General features: G+C 36.1%; 1 protein-coding gene across 1 annotated transcript; it reads left to right on the top strand.

Annotated features, from left to right (window-relative positions):
- Nucleotides 1–569: 569 nt before the first annotated feature.
- Nucleotides 570–22106, top strand: LOC129270086 (uncharacterized). Its single transcript, XM_054907495.2, has 14 exons — nucleotides 570–702; nucleotides 7548–7785; nucleotides 8424–8666; nucleotides 9538–9644; nucleotides 10276–10367; nucleotides 13878–13907; nucleotides 14435–14524; nucleotides 16092–16208; nucleotides 16625–16651; nucleotides 17031–17203; nucleotides 18536–18680; nucleotides 18997–19110; nucleotides 19467–19610; nucleotides 20112–22106. Exons 2-14 carry the CDS (start codon nucleotides 7609–7611, stop codon nucleotides 20222–20224), a joined length of 1572 nt encoding a protein of 523 aa, XP_054763470.2. The 5' UTR covers nucleotides 570–702; nucleotides 7548–7608; the 3' UTR covers nucleotides 20225–22106.
- Nucleotides 22107–22148: the final 42 nt, after the last annotated feature.

Below are 22148 nucleotides of genomic sequence, written 5' to 3' on the forward strand. Positions count from 1 at the left end.
GAACTTGTGACCTGCTCCGTCAAAACCAGGCGGTAAGTAACATGTGATGGAAATTGTTAGTGTCTGAAATAGTCTTCGAGAAAAAATGTATAAATTTGTTAACAGGGGGCAGGGGCGACTGCCCCAATGATCCTTCAATTAGTGAAAGGGGGAGGATGGGAGAAAGAAAGAGGAGGAAAAAAAATTAAAAATGGCCTTGGTCCTGAAGTTCTATAATGCAATATTCAATTTACTTTTTACATGACTTCATCTCTTATTCTCCCACCCCCTACCCCATACACACACGCAAGCACACTTTTCAAAATACTTACTTTGTGGAATATTCTTCGGATCGATTGCCCCTTCTTCTAGTCTAAATTTGATGGATTCAGAATAATCCATTTCGGCTGAAGATAGCCCCCCCCCCTTCCCCATCACCCCTCTCCATCCGGAAAAGAAATATTGTGTATAACATGATGTAGGTCTAAAACTCCTTTTTTTGGGCATATAGTTCTTACGATGTTTTGAAGTGATTTCCAAATCCTATTTCTACCTTTCAAAGTGATGCTTCAAGGTAACCTATGTTTGTCTCTACGTGAAGCTGTGAGAGTTCTGGCATCTTGAGACCGATCATCACTCTGGGAGTCAGGGATCAGTCGGAGCACTTTGGACTCATTCAGCTGCTCACGGCTAGGTGATCAGTTGGAATTAGATTATCGATAAGTAAGTCTTATTTTTTTCATTTAAAGAAATATAATTATATCATGAAAACATTTATTAAGATATAAGAATTGTTTGGAAGTGATATCTATTTTAATTGTCTCTGTAGAAGTTCGATATTGACATTATTTGGTGTATTTTTTTCTTATTTCTTTATATATATTTTACTCTCAAGTACAGGTACATGAAAGTAATTTTCAGATGTATACAATATTTTCTTACAGTCATGCGATTTATTTGAGTCACTTGTATTACTGGTGTACGGGTGTACCCAATGGGGAGAGGTCTTCATGCCAGGCCACCCCCCCCCCCCCAAAAAAAAAAAAATCACTACCAAGGAGAAGAAAAAGAATGAAAAGGAAAGAGAAAGAGTTAAATGATATACCATTTTCTGAATGTTATATGTAAAACTCTATATATGTTTTTGTAGAACAATTTCATTTTCGTCCACTTCACTCTCTCGAATCTTTTTAGAACGTTTGCTCCATTATCTGGCCCCCTCATTTTTTTTCTTTTACTCGTTATTACGCTACTAGCCTGTTTGCTCACATGTATACAATTATATATACCCCTTCCCCATCATTTCAAGAAATGTGTATTTTGTTGGGTCACTGCATTACATTTTCAATGTCACATTATTTGCATCGTAGATTTACACCCTTTTCTTTGAATAGGATAGATTGAAATTAATTACATATCCCATAACGTCAGAATTAATCGTTTATCAAATTAATACGAATTTTTTCCAGAAAGTGCGCATATATCTAATATAGTAGCCTTAAATTTTTAGAAAACCAAGTTGGCAAAATTTCTGCTCAGGGGCGGATCCAGCTTTTTATAAAGGGGGGGTTGGGGTGGTATGCGAGGGAGCGTAGCGACCGAGTCCAAGCGAGCGGAGCGAGCGAGGGGGGAGGGAAAATTTTTGAAAATCTGTGTGTGAAAATGGCAACCCCCCCCTCCCCCAAAAAGAAATAATAATAATAATAATAAATGAAATAAATACATAGAAATAGAATAACATAAAATTACAAGTTAAAAAAAAAAGATAAGATTTAAAAAATGGTCCCCGGATTTTTTTTTGGGGGGGGGTTGCAACCCCCCCAACCCCCCCTCTAGATCCGCTTCTGCTGCTCGAAATCGCTGTTCAATGACATCTTCTTCCCAGTTCGGCTTCCATTTAGGAACTTTCCATGTGCTTAATAAAGTATTTCGACAGTATTTTATTCTTCTCATATTTCTTAAAGAGGTAGATATTAAAAATCGACGTGAATCTGACCTATTTCCCAGCAGCATCTAGCCGATCGTACCCCAGCGAAGCACTGAGAAGATGTTGCTCGATCAGCACTGATTCGAAAATGTAACTTGAGAAGACAAACTAAAATGAAAATAGAGATATATACATTAATTTAATAACCTGCGAGGCATAGCACTGTCGGCAAATCACTAAAGAGCAAATTCCCATCTCAGAGAGATGGTATTTTGGGGGGTAAACGGATGCCAGGGAAAATGAGAATGATGCCAACTTATATTTTGTCAAAACTAATACGTTAAATTCGTATTATTGAATTTCATGAATGTTACCGAGATTACTATGTGAAATGTTTTGAAAAGATTATGAAGTAGATTAACTACTTACAGATCTATAATTTGCTTATATTATATTCTTTGTTTTGTTTTACCTATGGAAAAATATGATATATTGTACATACCTCAATTTATATTGTTTGTATAAATTTTATTTGCAAATGACATTGTAATCATTTTCGACCACTTTACTTTGTTCTGTTGAAAATGAAATAAAACAAATTGAATTGAATTGAATTGAACTCGGAAGTTTAGTGTTACGTCATCACATCACTGAGACGTACACGTGGCATACGTTTTGGCAGTAATTTTAATGTTTGAACTTTGACCTTCTAAATATTATCGCATCTGATTGGCCGAGAGTATATATTTTTTCGTATTTTCTTTATTATGTTTAATGGGAACTACTTCTCACTTTATCTTTTTTTTTAATTGACGGTCTTCCGGCCGCCCTTTCCTTCTATTTCAGGGCAATTCCTGTGCACATTGTCTTATTAAAGAATTGCATGAATTATCGAATTTAAACCGAATTTCCCTCCTTGTCAAACAGGAAAAATAGAATAAACTGATCTGCTAGTTCACTACAAAATATATCGGGAGATACATTCCTTCTAGAAAATACGAAGTGTGTTTAGCAATATGCCAAATTACAGATCGAGCATGCGAATTTAAACAAAGGAGTAATGCCGAAAATTTGTTTACAAATTATGCCAATGCCTGCTATTTGAAATTTGATGTTGTTTGTGAGCATGCCAGTGCGCCATGCTGTAGTATTAATATTTGCAAAATTTCTTGCTCGGTCGCTACGGCTGCCTTACATGAAAATAACTGACTTCCATTTTGGGGTAGTCGATATTACACTGCCCCTTCTCTTCCTTATTGCTTTACCAAACTGTATCCATTATCCATGTTATTATAGGTTAATAAGTTTCACAATTGCTCTCGATTCGCGCACACATGGTCAAATGTCCCTACAAAAGGTCCTTATATTTGCTACTTTTCAGACCAGTATATCACAAAGTCCAGCTTGCACTTCAAGCTCGCATTATTTATTTTAGCGAGATAACCATTATGTTCATGAATTTATATAAACATTCTTTTAAGTGTCAATTTTCCAGGCATTAGTTTCTAATGAAAAAATCACCTTGCACCATGCGCTTGTATTGTTTGTTATAGTGAAATTCATACCCCTTCATTAATCTAAACAATGCTTAGAATTTTCCTTTTTAAGTTAGCATATGAAAAAAATCGCGTTCCGCCTTTTTTAAATCAATGATTAATGAGATAAGCTTGTTTATAAAGATAAATCTAAGATCGCGTAACTTACGTCTTTACATGACCATACCTCCACTCAGCTTTTAATTGACTCTTCGAGAACCCGTATGGATGACCCTTTGATCAATCTGAATGTGTTCAGTTATTTTCTTGATATTTCACATAGACATCCTAAACGTTAATAATTATTAGGCTTTCTTTCCTTTTCAAAATGACCTAAATTAAAGAGCTTCGGTCATGGGAAACAAAACACAGATAAATTTGACATACATACCACAAAAAACAAAAACTACTAAAACGAAAACTGTTTGATAATGACCTTACATTGCTTGAATAGTGATTGATCTTCACACAAAAGATATGCCGCTGATTCATTCACCTTGGCCAATTACTTTGCCATAAGTTAAATAATATAGAATACTTTCTCGTATGTATAAATATGTCACAGGTCGGATGGTCTCGGCATCAAGCGAACGGATGGAGGATTCCACCTTTGCAACAATCTCGGTCCCTGGTCATCGCAGCATCAAATTCTGACCTACTCTCGTTATTGTTTGGTAGTAGTACACAATCTGTTACGCAGCATGTTGTTATGTTATTTTATTTCTAGCCATATCAGATTTGATTTTTTTAACATTCCTCAAAACAACGATATTGATCATTAATATTGCAAAAGGTCAGTCAGTAAATTGATAAAACATAACGAAAATGCAGCAAATTCACATTCCGACAGTCCTTCCACTTTTGTTTGACCATTTTATTGGTCATTATCATTGATACCATAGACCCCCCCCCCCCCCCCCAGAGATTGAGGGCCTTTTTACACGTGAATCTTGAATCATGATGATTTCAATTCGTCTTTAGATTCACCGGGCCTTTCACACGCTCACTCGAAAACTGTAATTTGAATTCGAATTCACGAGCAAAGGCTGTATGTGTCCTTGGTGACTTGTCAATCAAAGCACTGCATCGCCGCAAATACAAACTATTTTGAATTCGTGATTGTGATTAGCGTTCGTGATTCTAGTTTGGTTTCACACGTGCTAAAATTCGTCATTAGTCTTATTTTCACTGGAATCGTCATTCAAAATACGATTATTTTACCGTGTGAAAGGGCGGTCAGACCCGGCGTTCCGGGAGTGAGGGGGTATATAATATTATGTAACCAATCACACCGGGAACGTGGCAACTCACTAATAATATACCTATAAATTCTTAATCAATTTTTTAATCAGGGGCAGCAACCCTCCCCCTAATTAGCAGTGATATATTCCTCTATACTAAATCGCCATTGCAACATCCGTTCTCTTTATATTTACATATCTATCTATGTATTTTCTTTTATTATTTATTTATTTATTTATCTATATAATTTATTGATTTACTGTTTATTCATTATTATCAGTTCATTCATTCTTATTCTTATTTTTCCCCCTTGGGCCTTTATTTTTGTATTTTCTCCCGGGAATTTCTCACATTTTTTACCAATCGTTAGTCAGCCTTTACCCAAATGAAGGATAATTATCTGTATGAGAAGATTCTTGGGTCTAGCTCCGACAAGTGGCCTATAGGCTTTCTAGCATTGTCTAGTAATACATTTTACCCGTTTCATTACTTTAACTGAGCAATCCCAGGCGCTGCTCCAAAAGGGGATGCATGTTACCCCCAAAATTAGACGAGACAAAACAACAGAATGATATTGTCATCACTCACAAGCAATTTGTCTCCAGAAATAAAACTCCCAAAATGAAGGCATTTTACGGGCACGACTCTATCGTGCACCCACACGTAATTCGCCCCACGCCTCCCTCCCCCCCCCCCGCCCGTTTGGATCTGCGCCTGCATCCCCTCTCCCCTTTGAACGCGAATTTTGACAATTTTGCACAATTTTCATTATTAATAGAAATAATTCGTTTTTTCTGTTAACTTTATAGTACGGACCTGGCCATGGAGGAATAATACCTATGGTCACTGGGGGTGTGATGACGATGCTCACACCCGCATTAACATATAACAATCCTTCATGGACAGCTGCCTGCTTTATGCTGAAGAAGATGATACACTCTAAAAACACTGAGTAAAATTTTACCCAATATTTTGGTAGAAAGGGAACATGCGTGTTTGCTGGATATTCTTTTTTTTTACCCCGTATTAGTCATGTTGGTCTATTTCAACGAAAAATTGCGTGAAATTTGCGCAATCTTTTTACCCAACAACATGCATGTTTCCATTTTTACCCAATATTGGGTAAATCTTTTTTTTAGAGTGCATATACGTGTAATATTTATGAATAGTTATACCGCCCTGGCTTTTGCAAGGTCTGGGGTGTGTGACATTTCCATGCTTAAAAGATCATATTCTCAAACTTCGCCCAAAGTTCCATCCTTGTTAACTTTACTTCATTGAGTTAATGAATGTATGAGATACAAAGAGTTTGAAGGATCACAGATCTCGCTTTATTGGTCCTCAGAAGACCAAGATGACAACCAAATCTCCTTCAGGGTGTATCTGAAATGTCTAGACGCACCACTCCCTCTTGTTAAAAGTGTATCAAGGCCAATAAAGAAAAAGATACGATGAACACATGGTAGGTGTCACTCTCAATATCACCTCCAATTTTTCTTGTTAGATCGAGAAAATAACGGGGAAATCCTCTATATATGAGTGTAAATGACTTATTACTTTTTGTTCGTTTGAATCTTCCAAATGTCTTTTTTTTTTACCATACACGAATCACTGTTATCTTTTTTTTTACATCATACTACCTGTTATTCTTCTCTAACTTTCAGTTTCTCTTCATTAACATTTGGTTTTTTTTTTCTTTTTTTTTTCTAGGTAGGACTTGTCAGTGTACAAATAAATTTGATAAAGAAACATATATTAGTCATTCCATTGTTGTTGTTCTTTTCAATCCAATTATTTTCATCGATTGTAACCTGTTTCTGTTATCAGACCGACTGTTTTTCTTTCCCAAATGAACGAGATTTTGGTCAAATCTCTACATTTAGCATATACCAACCTAATTTCCAGGAGGTGCTACGTTACTACGCATCACCTCCTGTGAATCTCAAGGCGACCGCACACCTTGCGATTGGTCTGCGACTCACTTTTGGAATAAAAAGTAGTTGAATTTCATGCTAATATTGAGACTTGGAATATCTTACTGTGTAATGTTCAAAATCATCGTACGAATCCCTATGTTCAAATCTGTGACTATGCTAACATCCTTCTTAGAATAAAAGCAAATTTAATATCTAGTCGTAATGACGTCATAGCAGTCGTACGATTGGCTACGATTTGAAACTAATTTGGCCTTTACTCCAAAATAAAGGCTTACAATCTTACAAAATGGTTATATTAGTATTCTTTCAATTAATTTTAACCTCAAATAAAATCACATGTTCCATTCACATTTTCAGAAAATTATCAAAATGCGATTTGTTCCAAAATCGGATCGCGAACAGTCGTAAGGTGTGCGGTGGCCTTGAGGGGTGCTTCAGCATCCAACAATCCCACTTCCCAGGGCCGTGGACATAACCTGTCATATGAGTATATTGCTTATAGTAATTCCGAAGCCTAACATATCTTGAATGTCAAATTAAGATTGGCAATGATGGAGCAAGGGGCAAGTGCGCCGGATGCAACTTTCAGGTGGTGCTAGAAGGGGGAAATCGTGGATGGGGCCTTAAACAGATATTAAGAAAAAGAAATACTAGAAATTTTAACCTGATGAATAAGTTTAAAGAACTTGTGAGATCGAAAGGACGAAATCTCGTCTCTTGCCTTCGGCGTCCGACCCTGTGTCGGACATAAAGGGGTTCAAATCTATACCTGGTTGCCATCATTGTAGTTCATAGACGTGTCAGAGATACAAAATCTTTATCAAACTTGAAGTCATACTCCTCTCTCTTTCTATCTCGCTCGCTCTCTCTCTCCAAAATGAAATAACCTAGTCCTATCATTCTTTATCAATTTCCTGCCCTTAACAGGTTGATAAACTCGGTAATTGTGAGCCCTTGACAGTGACCTTTGACCTGGCATCATCTCACCATGACATCACATCCCACGCTGTTCATTGGCCTTGTGCCCATGCTTGCCTTCATGACCCTCACCTTCTCGCTTTTCGCTGATGCCAGCCAGCCGTTCAGCCAGGAGGAGAAGACAGCGATTATCGATAGGCACAATGAGATTCGAAGGGAGCCAGGGCCCAGCGATATGTACTACATCGTAAGCAACTTAACACTGATTCATATCAACAACAAAAAAAGAAATAGGGATTGATACCTGATTTTGGACTATAACAATTTCAAAGCTAAATAGAGCCTAACTTGTATAAGCAGTTAAGATGACTTATTTAATTAAAATTGACAGCTTAAACATGAAGATCTTTTGACTAAAGAGAGCCCTTTGACTTAATATACCCATGTTTATAGCATAGGTTATGATTAACATGACAAAGTTGCCATGGTATTCTTGAAAAGGAAAAAAATTCAAGTTAATATCAAAATTTTTAGCCCCTTTATGCCTTTCAATCTTTTTCTTGATGTACGTATGAATAGTTCCTGATTAACAATAATCAGAACAGTAATGATCTAATGAAGATGTGGATATAGTCTCAAACCAATGCAAAACGAATTACGGAACACCCCCTCCTTATTTGACTGTTGAAACAATATTTCAAGAACACTGTACAAACAAAGTCTCTATACGCACGGTTCGTATCTTACTATTTCTTTCATTTATTTTTTTTTTTTGCTAAGTTCTTTCCTTTGTATTAGATCAGCGAAACATATCCTTTCAATGATAAGCATAATTCAGTTAGTTTTAGGGAGGTTGCAATCCCCTTGGTGTATTCATATTTCCAGGACTGGGACGATGCATTGGCAAGTCAAGCCCAATCGCTCGCCGATTCTTGCGTATTCCATCACGTGAACGAAGGCCTGGTCATTGGCGAGTTCGACACGATAGGAGAAAATATATTCGCGATGGGCGGCGAGAGCAGTGACATCAAGACGGGAGTGGATGCCGTGGATGAGTGGTATAAAGAAAAGGACAATTATAACGTGGCCGATAACTCGTGCTCTGCTGAATGTGGTCATTACACCCAGGTAAGAAAAATATATTCATGTTATAGATACAGGCACACTAACGATTAGAAATCGATACCAAACCAGACTTTTGCCGGTCAGGGAAGCTTTTCATCAACCATTTTTGTCAGACAAGTTGACATATCTGATATCCTTGATTTTGATTGGCTGGGAGGCGCTGGTACTATATGGTAACTTACTGTCGGATAAAACGTCCGACAAGTCCTGTCATTAAACAATCTCCAGATGTCAACTTCACCGGTGTGGGGGAGGGGGGCTCGGATTTTGAAAGGGTAGGGTATCTGGCCCATGGTCTGCCCCCAAATCGGAGGTTTCTTATGAAATCGGGGGCATATAAACTCACAGGTTAGGTGGCCCTATGCAAAATGGGGGTTATCGGGAACTGGAATTCAATATGAAATGGGGGTTTTAATTGAAATCAGATGAGTAGAAAATTGTGGCTTATAGGAACAGGGGGGGTGGATTAGTCGATGAAAAATCGGATGAAAATAATATGCTTAGGAATGGCTTGCAAGGCGTGAAAAGGGGTATACTGCCACTATAACCAAGTGCCCCACCCCAGAACTTTGAATACTGAAAAGGAGAACGCATGTGTGTATAATTTGTAAATGTTTATATTATTTTTGTCATTAATCATAATAATCAAATAATATAGTGTGGTATATAAACGACTTGAGATTAAAATTATTTAATGTTTTGAATTTAAAGCTTTGCGTTCAACTTAAATCAATTGTTTAAAAAGTTCAGACAATTTAAGTTGTTTACACTTTTTTGTAAATTTGTTTGAACTATTTCAAATTATGATTTAAGTAAAGGGCTCAAACAACGTGCCTTTTTATCATTATTTTCTTTTAAATATTTTGTTCAATAGGTAACGTGGGCTGAGAGTCGGAGAGTAGGGTGCGGACGTAACTACTGTCCTGATCTGCAAAATGCATTCCCTAATGCATGGTATATCGTCTGCACTTACGGACCAGCGTTAGTATATTCACAATTACTTTGGTCTTAATCATTATGCGTTTTGGCTAAATTCTGAGGTTGTATTAGAGATCATGAACAGGGTGCAAACATAGAATGGGAGATTCGATGCTTCAAATGCAAACCCAAAATAGAATTAGAAACAAGTCATTTATTACTCATTTATTTATTCAGGCCCCTTTCTCTATTATGCCTATAGTATGTCAATGTTGAGTTTATGTCATGCGAGGATCCAGAGCCAACCCGAATCTGTCCACATAAAAGGAAAAAACAAGGGGAGGTGTTATCGACGGGGTGCACAATACGTGTTGCACCATTTTATTTCTACCGGCTGCACCCGCAACCCCCCCCCCCCCCCATGGATCCGCGACTGTGTGTAAACATTGTATCGTCACTATGCCAATGATAATCATATCCTCTTTTATAATTTTCAACAAGAAAATTATCTTTTAGAGGTATTTCAAGTGATATTTATAATTGTTATATAAATATAGGCCTACCTCCTTCATTCTCGTACTTGCCCTTGATGCGTCTTAATGACTTTTTTGTTTCAATAAATCGCAATTTCACACATGCTTGAGTTTTTCATGGACCAGAAGATCAGGAACTTTTTTTTTCTTTCAATTCATAGAGGGAACGTTGGAACAGAAAAGCCGTTTAAGTTAGGTGATCCTTGCACGGAGTGTGCATCGGGCAGCGGTCAATGTTACGATGGACTGTGTCGTAAGTATATATAGGCCTCTACAGTGCGTATTAAAAAAAAACGGGACAGATTTGAAGAGTCTATAATTTTTTTTTTTAAATTATGATGTCCATATTTTAGTGTTAATAGGTGCTCTAAAGTCTTATATTTAAAATGCCATTAAAAGAATTAGTTTCGTTCATGCTTGAGCGAACACGGAATGTTTTTGTTTGGGGTTAAAAAGGATGATCGAGGCTTGCGCCAAAATGGCATTAAATGATAAATATGATGATCGGACTTCTTGCTAATCAGCAGACTTCCTCTTAAGCTTTTCATTATCTTTGCCATAATTTTATGCGGTCAAAATTCATTTTCAAATCTGTTTATTTGCTTGAATTGTTCTGTTCCTGTTACTTTTTAATATGTTCACTTTTAGCTTTGAATATTCCTTCTTTAAGCAAAAACAAAAAAAATCAACCGAAGTATGGGAGAGCATGTATTTTTTTTTCAAATCCTTTCATTGTGTGCTACAAAGGATATGGTGCCTTTGAACAGTGGCATGCAGATGGGCGGGGGCTCGGGGTGCCCCCCCCCCCCCTTCAATAAAAAAAGAAAAAAGTGGAAAGGAAATAAAAGGAAAGATAGAAAGTGAACTCTGATTTATTTTCTGAATATTATGTCAAAATCTATCACAAAATTTGATATTTTAATTTTAAAAAGTGGAAATTTTTGCTTGCTCGCTTCGCTCGCTCACAACTTTTTGATACATTTTATCCGATCTGCCATATCTAGCTCCTTCAAACTTGACTCAATACATCATTGCTATTGAAAAACATGAATCCTTACCTGTTTGTCCTGTCAAGCACATAATTAAACTTGGTCAAGGAATCAATAACCCCCTGAAAATAGGATTTTTTTTTTACCAGAACATAATTCGTTTCACCTAATGAAATGATTTGAATAATTACAAGTTTTCCCAATTAATGATGTAAATCTTCTTGCTTGGGTTGACAAAAAGTCTTTTTTTTTTAATATGAAGGAAATTCAAAGGTAAAACAAGTTTAAATGAAAAAACTAAATAATTTAAGTAAATAAATAAATTTGTAAATGAAATTTGACAGCATAATTCGAAAATCGTGGCAAAGATAATGAAAAGGTTAAGAGGAAGTCTGCCATTTTGGCGCAAGCCTCTTTTTGAACCCCTAACAAAAACGTCCCGTGTTCGCTCGGTTACACTTCGTAATTCCGAAGGTTCTTTATTCCGAAACACGTAAATTGCCTGTACCTCGATGTTCGTTAATCCGAAAACGAAAAAGGGTTCGTTAATCCGAACATTTGTGGCGTTAATCCGAAAACGAAATAAGGTTCGTTGTTCCGAAGGTTCGTTGATCCGAAAAATGAAAACCGGGAAAGCAGAGGAAGGGCAAGTGTGGCGGTGGGGGAGAAACACCGTTGCTATTCAATTGTTATGAGAATGGGAAGGCAAGGGCGGCCGAATGAATTTTCGTTTTGGGGGTTTTGGGGTTTTTTTTCACTGCCTAGGCGCCCAAAGGAAGGCATTTAATTAATTTCTTCCTACCGGGTATACCCATTCACCTTACCCGGGTTGAGTGCAGCACAGTGTGGATAAATTTCTTGTTGAAGGAATTTACGCCATGGCTGGGATTCGAACCTACGACCCTCTGTTTCATAGTCAGAAAACTAATCCACTGGTCCACAACGCCCCACATAAAAAGTAAACATTCCGAGCATTTTTTGTAATCATGAAAAAGGGATTAAAATTGTTAACACTAGGCGTAACGATCAATACAATTTTATTAACATTTATATTCTTTATCACCATTTTTATTATGATCATCGTTTGAGATTATCATGATCATCATTAGTATTATTTTCATTTTTATTACCAGCAGAAGCTCTCATTAAAAATGACATCCCCTCCAATACAAATCCTATTATCTGGAGGTTACTCGCACTCGACCAACACACTTAATCCCCTGCATCTTTAAACCATTTGCTTGGGCAGCAATTGCTCAGATAAATCGAAAATCGTATGCTTGATCCGGCCGCCTATTCTTAATGCAATACATGCTTTGGTCACAACGCACACATGTATCATCGTTCGTTATTTTATTATTACATAATACCATGTTATCTTGTAAGGACAACACCGTTCTTGTTACCAAAATGAATTAATTTCATTTTCGGAAATCCGAACCTTATTTGATTTTCGGATTAACGAACCTTATTTCGTTTTCGGACTAACGAACCTTCGGAATTACGAACCTCATTTCGTTTTCGGATTAACGAACCTTCGGTATTACGAACCTCATTTAATGTGAGATAAGCTTTGGATATGAAACTTACCAAACGATATGAAGCCAATTTCAATTCCTCTCTGTCTTTCTGGTACTTTATATCGATGATTTAACAAAATGAAAATAAAATAAAAATAAAAAAGAGAGGACAAAAAAGAAGGAGAAACATAAGAGGAGGAAGACGAGTGAATAAAATAAGATGAGGGGAAGACTTGGAAAATAATTTGATTGATTGCGTTTTGGGATATGGGTCAGAAAGGGGAGGGGGGGCAACAATTATGAATATATTGGAGAATGAACAAGCAAAATAATGTTCCATTATTTTCGGACTAACGAACCTTCGGAATTACGAACCTCATTTCGTTTTCGGATTAACGAACCTTCAAAATATCCGAACCTTCGGAATAACGAAGCTTCGGGATTACGAATGTATGCGGTTCGCTCAAGCATGAACAAAATTTATTTTTAATGGCATTTTAAAGATAAGATTTCAGAGCATCTATTAACATCAAAAAATAGATGTCATAATTTGAAACAAATTTTTTATGGACTTTTCAAAATTGTCCCGTTTTTTTTAATACGCACTGTATATATCCGTCGACCAAGGAAAACCTCAAAGAAAAATAGCACGGACTGTATAATTTTTTTTTTTTTAAATATCATTGATGTTAGGCCTTTCGCTTTTCCCCAAGCTGTCAGCTAAGCGATTTACTTATCATTGCAAAGCATTTGGTATGCTGTTCAGGATGATACCAAAAAATGTCGTTGAAACAAGGAGATTCGGTATAATTGAGCTCAGATTTATGATTAAAAGACATATACATTAATCATTAATAGGCTATTTCTCATAAATGTTGGTATATGAATGTTTGTATTGACAGGAAAATTCATTTTATTTCAGTTGCCATAGTTAATTGACATGGGTCTTATATTTAGCCCATTTTTTGCTTTGGTGCTTTTTTTTATTATTATGTTTCTTCTTTTCGCTATGTTCCTTTTTCCTTTTATTTGATCATAGTTCTGCTTCATCTTTGTTCAAAATGTGATCACATGAGCATATTTAAACTTTTTCTTCTCGTTCTTTGATCTTTTGCCCTTTTTGTTTCTTGCTTTTTAATTAGGCTTTCCGATTTCCATCTAAATTTGTATAAATATGTTGCGGGAATGTTAATGGAAAAGCTTAACCTATCTGATGAAAAAAATACTTGTTCTGTATTGTCTTTCCCTATGCAGGTCCCTGCAGTGAGCACAGCGAGGGATGCGGTAAATTTTGAAACCCCTCTTTTACATTGTGAGGGACTTTCCGGGGGTGGTGGACACCCCCGGAAATGGTGTAGGCCTACATTGATTAAAAACAAGAGAGATGCATCTCTCCTCTACTAATAATAATATTCATGAAAATAATACACTTTCTCGTGATCAGAAATATACAAACATAACTCCGAATATTTTAAAATAATTGTTAATTTTGCGATGAGAAATGATGCATTAAATATTTCATTGTTTTTTTTTAAATCTATTTGATCAATGAGAATGTTTATAAACATATGCACTTATCTAACATTGACAGTTTAGTTTTTAAATATTCAGCACAATTTAAGAATGCAGAGACTGCCCTCATGTGCAACTTGTAGATATAGCCTAGATGACGGTAATCTCGGGGAGAAAAAAATATATATACGACAAGAATAGAACGTCCAACTTGGCAAAAGATTTGATATATTCTTGGGCATTTGTTCGGTAATAACGTTACAAAAGATTTGAATTTAATTTGAAGTTTTCTGGTTCAGACTGCAGGATCGTGTGTCAAAACTGTGCCAGCGTCAACGACGAGTGTAAATGTGACTGTCCAAATGGATACCTGGGAGATCGTTGTGAAGGTAAGTGAAGAAATTCTACAATCACACTGGGCAGTCATTCCAACAAAATTGACTGATACAAACAAATGTGTCATTTCGATAAGGAGTGTTGGTGTGACTGAGATCATTTGGCAAATTGAAAGTAAAGGGGCAATTATGTTAACGGGTAGCATGGTGGTGATTGAATGGCTAAGAAATGTGGTGGTAATGATGGTGGTGGTTATGGTAATAATAATAATGATGGAGATGATGATGATGATGATGGTGGTGGTGGTGGTGATGATGATGATGGTGGTGGTGGTGGTGGTGATGATGATGATGGTGGTGGTGGTGGTGGTGGTGGTGATGATGATGATGATGATGATGGCGGTGGTGGTGGTGATGATGATGATGGTGGTGGTGGTGGTGGTGGTGATGATGATGATGATGGTGGTGGTGGTGGTGATGATGGTGGTGGTGGTGGTGGTGATGATGATGATGATGATGGTGGTGGTGGTGGTGGTGATAATGATGATGATGATGGTGGTGGTGGTGGTGGTAATGATGATGATGATGATGATGATGATGATGGTGGTGGTGGTGGTGATGATGATGATGGTGGTGGTGGTGGTGGTGATGATGATGATGATGATGGTGATGATGATGATGATGATGATGATGGTGCTGGTGGTGGTGGTGGTGATGATGATGATGATGATGATGATGGTGGTGGTGGTAGTGCTGATGATGATGATGATGGTGGTGGTAGTGATGATGATGATGATGATGGTGGGGACGTGATTATGATGATGATGATGATGGTGGTGGTGGTGGTGGTGGTGATGGTGATGATGATGATGGTGGTGGTGGTGGTGGTGGTGATGATGATGATGATGATGATGATAATGATGTAGGTGGTTGCGATGGGGGGTGAAAACGATGATGATTGTGATGATTATGATGATGATTAGTATGATGACGATGATTGCGACGACGACGGTGATGATGATGATGATGATGATGATGATGATGGTGGTGGTGGTGGTGGTGGTGGTGATGATGATGATGATGATGGTGGTGGTGGTGGTGGTGGTGATGGTGATGATGATGATGATGATGACGAATGATGATGATGATGATGATGACGAATGATGATGACAATTAGTTAATTGTGGTGCTGAAGATGATAATTATGATCTTTTGAAAAGAAAGATTGCCTGACACCATGTGGTGTTTGGTGGGGGGTAAATCGACGATAATGGCCAGAATGTGACAGTGGTGAAGACTGTGATGATTATGGCGATGCTTTGTTATGGTATCAGATGTAAATTACTGATGCTAATATTATTTTTTAGTATGAAATAGCAAAGATTTAAAAGTTTAATGATTGTTGACGATGTGACGACGATGCATCGCGATGGGTTGACGAGAAATTGTTATGCAGCTGTAAGGATGACAAATCGTCGATGATCATCTGATGACAGAGATGTTTCTAACAATTGTCATTATTTTTCATTGATTTGTTTTGATGGTTCCTTTTCCCAGTTGATCTGCACATGGTCACGGTTGTAAGTCAATTACGAAATTAATTTTCCTTTTCCTCTTTCAGAAACTTGTGAGGACAAGGATCCATCTTGTGGAGCAAACCCCGGATGGCCAGACGCCGATTCATGTTCTCTTGGTGATTTCGTACCCGCTGGATGCCCCTTAATGTGTGGCGTATGCAGTAAGTTATCATTACAGAAGAATACTGCTGAATCTTTCGTTTTTCAACGTCATATTTTATATATAGGTTTACGCAAACATGAATATTATTTCTTGGAATATTAAATATATCGTATTACCCGTAATGTCTTTTTTAACATCTTTGATTATAGTTCCATTATTGATGATATCTATATCATCGATTCTATTAAATTATATTTCGTGTTTTTTTTTTTTTACAAAATCAAATAATTATGATATTACCATGATTATCGTTTCCTTCATTTTATAGTCGCCATAGTATGGTCGCCATTGATTTGAGTTTATATTTCTTTCGTAACGTATAAATGAAGGTTGATATTGATAGTTGTCTCCATGTTACTTTGTGACTTTTTCTTGAATATAATGTCATTCCTCTTTTTTTTTCACTTCTTCCAGATGCCGCTGATCCCGACTTCGTTTGTGGTAAGAAAACATAAAAATAATCGTGAATATGAATTTTCTCTGTAATTTTCGTTCGCTGTCGTTTTGGTATGTTGCTCTTCTGTTTGGTTTGGTTTCTGGTTAAAATGTGATGATGATGATGGTGGTGGTGATGATGACGACGACGACGATAATGATGATGATGATGATGATAATGATGATGATGATGATAATAATGATGATGACGATGTGAAGAAGATTGATGAATTCCGGCTATATAATGCGTCAACGACGATGAAGAAAAAAAATGAGGATAACATTAACGTTGATGGTGTCGCTCATGATAATGGTGGTGATGGCGATTGCGATGACAATGTATTTGTTGTTGAAGATGATCGTTCCACTCGGTTTTGTTTTCAAGATGGTAGTACAAGCACGGGAACGAGTACTGGCACGGGTAAAGACACGGACCGAACTCCTAATCGTGGACGACCAGGCGGAGGAGGAGGTGGGGAGGCACGCATCACGGGTGACATTTGTACGCAAGAATTTACTGCTGCAACCTATGTCGACAACGTACTTTACCTTTTCCACGTAAGTTAAGTTTCTTTTTTATTATTACTTACTAGTATTTACCTACCTGTAGATGAAAGTTCGAAACTGTGAAGATGGAGGATTAAGAGCGTTGGATTATACATTACGATTATTTTTGCACAGCGTTTTGTTTTAGCGTTATTTTGTTTTGTTTCTTTGTTTATATTAATTTTAGAATCAGATAGGAAAACATAACAAAGAAAATGATACAGATTAAGTTGTAAGGCATAAACATAGTAACATATATTATAATTGGAGGATATATCCCGATTCAGCAATGTTTAGAGAACATTGCTGTTCTGTGTTTGGGTCCTGAATAATTACAGAAACAAAACGTAAATAACGTTGTATATCAAAATGTATGCAAAAGAAAAAAGACATGATAACATTTACACAGAAAATAAACATACATAGTTTTTTAGAAACGTGTATTTAAGACAAAAATGGGGATTCGCCATTAGTTATATTTCTCTTTAAAAATAACTATTTTAGCTTTGAATTAAAAAGAAAATGGTCATGCGTCATGCGTCATGCGTCATGCGTCATGGTCATGCGTCATGCTTTATTCATAGAGTTCCGCAACTGTTAGTTTTGGGTATACATTGATTAAAACATCTTTTGAGTGTAGAAGTGTGACTGGGACATTACATAAATCACCATCTCTTCCTAAGGACCAAGAATAGATTACAACATGGAAAAGCCATTAATGTCTTTTATCTAGATTATGGAAGAATTCCTGAGGGAAAAGTCATTCTAACTCGTGCACTTGACCTTAATTCATGTATGTGTACGGTTACAACATTAGGCCTACTTTTCCAATTTTCAGTTATTTGCAGTTGATCCAAAGTTGAAGCCAACCAATTCCTTTTCTTTCTCTTTCTATCCCAGGACCCTCCTGTTGCCCCCAATCTACCTCTCTCTCTCTCTCCCTTCGTCTCTCTCTTTCTCTCGTCTCACTTTTTTTTCGGAAAGAATGTCGCCAGTTTTGACTTATGTAAATTCATTAAAAGTGCTAATTAATGAAAAATTATAGGCCTTTGAAGTCATACACTTTCCTCCATATTCACAAATCTATATTTTTATGATGCAGTATCAACTTCGACTTTTTCTTTCTTGCCGTCCCCCTTCATCATCTAACCTTACCTACTCCTAGCCTATATTCATCACGAGATGATAAACGACCGAGGAATCTTTTATTCAATCTATACCATTCCTCTTTTCTTCAACATGCTCAATATACGAAAATTAATATGCTTTGAAAAGAGTTGTGTAGCAGTTCCAGCAGCAAGTTTCAAACAACATTATTCTCGAAACTTCCTTTTTTATTCACAGGGTGGAAAGCTATGGAAAGTGTCATCATCTGGTGAGCTCTTATCTCCTGTTGGAGGTGAAGACGCACAGGATAGCTTTATCAAACTACCAAATGACATTTCAGCTGTCTACCAGCGAAAAGATGGCAACGTCGTGTTCCTGAGAGGTAAGAAATATTGTTACATTATGACCTATTGCTAATATTTGGTTTCGTGTCACTCATCCTAGAATTCTTTTCATCACTTCTTGTTTCATCATCGTCAACATCACCATCGTCATCATTATCATTATCATGATCAACATCTTCATCATCACCACCATCTTCATCATCACCACCATCATCATCGCCATCATTACCATCATCATCATCATCATTATCATCGTCATCGCCATTATCATCATCTTCTTTTTTCTACGTCTTCTGATTCAATTCTTTCTCTTTTTATACAAAATATAATTCTCCTTTCTGCTTTCTTCTTTAGATCAAAAGATGTTTATTTTCCAGGATAACAAGCGCATAGAAGGCCACCCTATCAAAATAGTAGACTGGGGCGTTGAGAAAGATATAGCAGGAGCGGCTCATGATGGGCAACAAGGTAAGAGCATTATTTTGATCGTTTAACTAATTTCACTAGTTTAACTAATCAATCAATCATTTAGTCCGTTATCTATTACTCAAAATTGATAAATAAATGGATAGAGAGATTGAATATTCACTATAAAGATCTAGAAAATCTCAGGAGATTGATTGATTGTGTGGTAATGACTGACCGATTGATTGATATGTTCATGTAGTTTTTTTTTATAAGCATGATATGCATTGGGCAGGCCTATATAGTTGGTTGGTTGATTCATTGATTGATGAGTAAAAATTGATCTATCAATGATTGGTTGATTGCCTTCTTGACCCTTACAATAATGAAATGCCCATCTTTTATTTTACACAATGCAGACAAGACGTACTTTTTTAAAGGCCCACAAGTATGGCGATACGACGAGAGATCAAAGACAATAGACAACGGATATCCGAAGAGTATCGCAGCTGAGTACGATTCGAAGGTCAACAAACCGCAATTTGTTTTCTCGGATGATAGAGGTAAATAATTTGTATAAATGCTATCTATTTGTTTGAATTCTTTTTATTCTGTGTCATGCAGAACAAAAAAAAACAGAGTGTCACATGATTATAATGTTAATTGACAAGTTTTATAAATGTATATAATACTATACGCCTAAATAGGCCCTTATTTGATTTTTTTATTCAGTTAATTCAGTTAATTCTAGTTCAGTTAATTTATCTTCTATATTTGTTATGACATGTCATTTAACTGTCTATGTTGTTTTGAATATGTTCTATTATTTCGATTATATTTTGTTTACTTTGTTGGAAGGAAATAAATAAATCTAAATCTTAAAAAAAATCTACTATGGAACGCATACTGTTATGAACAATATGTTGCTGGAATAAATTGAAGAGAAGTTGGTGATTAAGGCGGGTGTAGTCTGGTTGGTTGTTATTTCGGCTTAGCATTTTAGTATCCAGTAATATTCCCATGTTATGTTGAAACGCAATTCATTTTCTTTCATTTTCATGCAGGGAATTTCTTTTTTGTAAAGCTCCAGAAAGTATTCCGCATCGGCGCCGGAGGGAACGAAGTGGACACCGGATATCCGAAACCATTTGCTCCCGAATTCTTCTCTGACTGCTAGAAATCAGATAGGCTATACCAAATCTGAAAATCAAAATATATTATTCGGTTACAGGATTGGGGTTGAGAACCCAAATTGTTCATAATAAGGGTTGATTACAATGTATTCAGAATGTATTACCTCTTGTTTCTCACATTTGCATCTTTACCAGTTCGCAAATGAATTTAATTCAAATAGGGATAAGCGTTGGTAAGTTGATCTTCTATTATATTGATCGGCAAAATGTTTAATATAGCATTTCCGTATAAATAGGGTTATGTATTCACTACCAAAAGTATACCTAAACTTTGTAATACAATAAGCTTCTTTTTATTAATATTTTTTGAGTATGCGTTACTCTTCAAATGCACGTTGTATACACATTACCCGTTTAAATAACCTCATGTTGATGGGATTAAAAACTGTTTACAATATAACAATTAAACAAAAATAAATAGAAAAGGCGCTTTAAGAAGAGTTTTGTTAATAGGCGGCCTATGACGTCCATCAAATTAAAATCTAAGACTGGGCAATGTCTGGGTAAAAGATAATGATAAATAAATTAAGGATATGACTGGTAAATTAGCGAGTTTTGTACTTCTCAATTGACTTTCTAAACTAAAGATATCGGCAAACCTTGGCAAACCCCTTTCTCACAATTTCAGAAGATAAATAGACGGAAAGAGTCATTCTTCAAGTCCAAGGTGGCAAAAGAAGACCCCCCCCAAGATTTTTTTTTTTTTATTAAAAGACAACAAGGAAAAAATGAAGGGATAGAAAATGAAAAGTAGAGAAAAATTGATGTTTTTGAAAAAAGGCCTGTACCAGATATTAAAAAAAAATGAATTGATATATATTTTTATAATAGCGCCCCCTATCAAATACTTGGTGCTACCCCTTCGTATAGGCATCAGGTTAAAAAAGTTCCAGTTATATTTTTAATGTTATTTCATTTCTGTTGTGTGCATATCAAAATTCATAATTTTGATTAATCATTTTTAAAAGACAAACAAAACATGAAACATGACTTTGTATAGGCTGAAAGTGGCATATGAATTTGTTAATAAGAATGGTCTACTTCAATTCCAAATATTAATTTTTGTACGCTCAATTTTTGAATATTATTTATGTATTTGCATTTGTTCATACCAAATATTTTAGAACATTTACTCTAGAATTTTGATGAAAGATTATCCGCGTGAATGTAATATATCATGTCACTTTGAGGTTATGAATGTGTCATTTTGCATAAAAACTCATAATATGTAGGTCATAGGCCTATGTTTAAATTGTGGTGTACTATGAGCTTCAGCATTGTAATTTGGACAAAAGATGTTTGTGATTAAAATAAAAGCGACATGGAAGGTTGCGTCCTTTAAAAGAAAAAAGAGTAGGCTTCATCTCAACTCTATAGAGGAGAAAACGATTTTTAAAAAGAGAGGGGAAGTGAACAGACTATGTACAGAAACGTTTTTACATTTATGTGTTTATACTCTTCTCTTTGAACAAAATATATACATGTAGGTTCCTATGTGGATTACAAAGTAATTAATAACTCATGGTTTCAGTGAAATGTACAATCATATTCCTAGCCAAAACTTCCTCAGGCTTTCCTTGGCAAAGAAAAGCCTCAAAATTTTTCTCTTTAACTATTTGTAGCTGTGTTTTCTTTAAAATCATCTAGTATGCTGTAAATTTCACCCACAGTACATGTAGTTGTGCTTGTATGCGTTTTGAAGTTACTACAGAAAAAAAAACGATTTCGTTTGCATTCCACCTAAATGTAATTCCAACGAATTTGTTTGTATGTTTTCCCCCTTTCCAAAGCCCTAACCCCCTTGTACCGTTACATATTTTTTGAAGATATTTCTGTAATGTAAAATTAAAAATAAACTCAATAAAAGTTTGTAGAAATGGGAGGGATTTTGTATCCCCATTTCATTTT

The sequence above is a fragment of the Lytechinus pictus genome, chromosome 10, assembly GCF_037042905.1.
Source record: "Lytechinus pictus isolate F3 Inbred chromosome 10, Lp3.0, whole genome shotgun sequence".
Taxonomy (NCBI): Eukaryota; Metazoa; Echinodermata; class Echinoidea; order Temnopleuroida; family Toxopneustidae; genus Lytechinus; species Lytechinus pictus.

Excerpts from the sequence above, each read along its gene's own strand:
- LOC129270086 (XM_054907495.2), top strand. The coding sequence starts at position 7,609 with ATGACATCACATCCCACGCTGTTCATTGGCCTTGTGCCCATGCTTGCC. Across the intron at positions 8,667-9,537 it reads AATGTGGTCATTACACCCAG|GTAACGTGGGCTGAGAGTCG; the intron begins GTAAGAAAAATA and ends TTTGTTCAATAG. Across the intron at positions 19,611-20,111 it reads TGTTTTCTCGGATGATAGAG|GGAATTTCTTTTTTGTAAAG; the intron begins GTAAATAATTTG and ends ATTTTCATGCAG.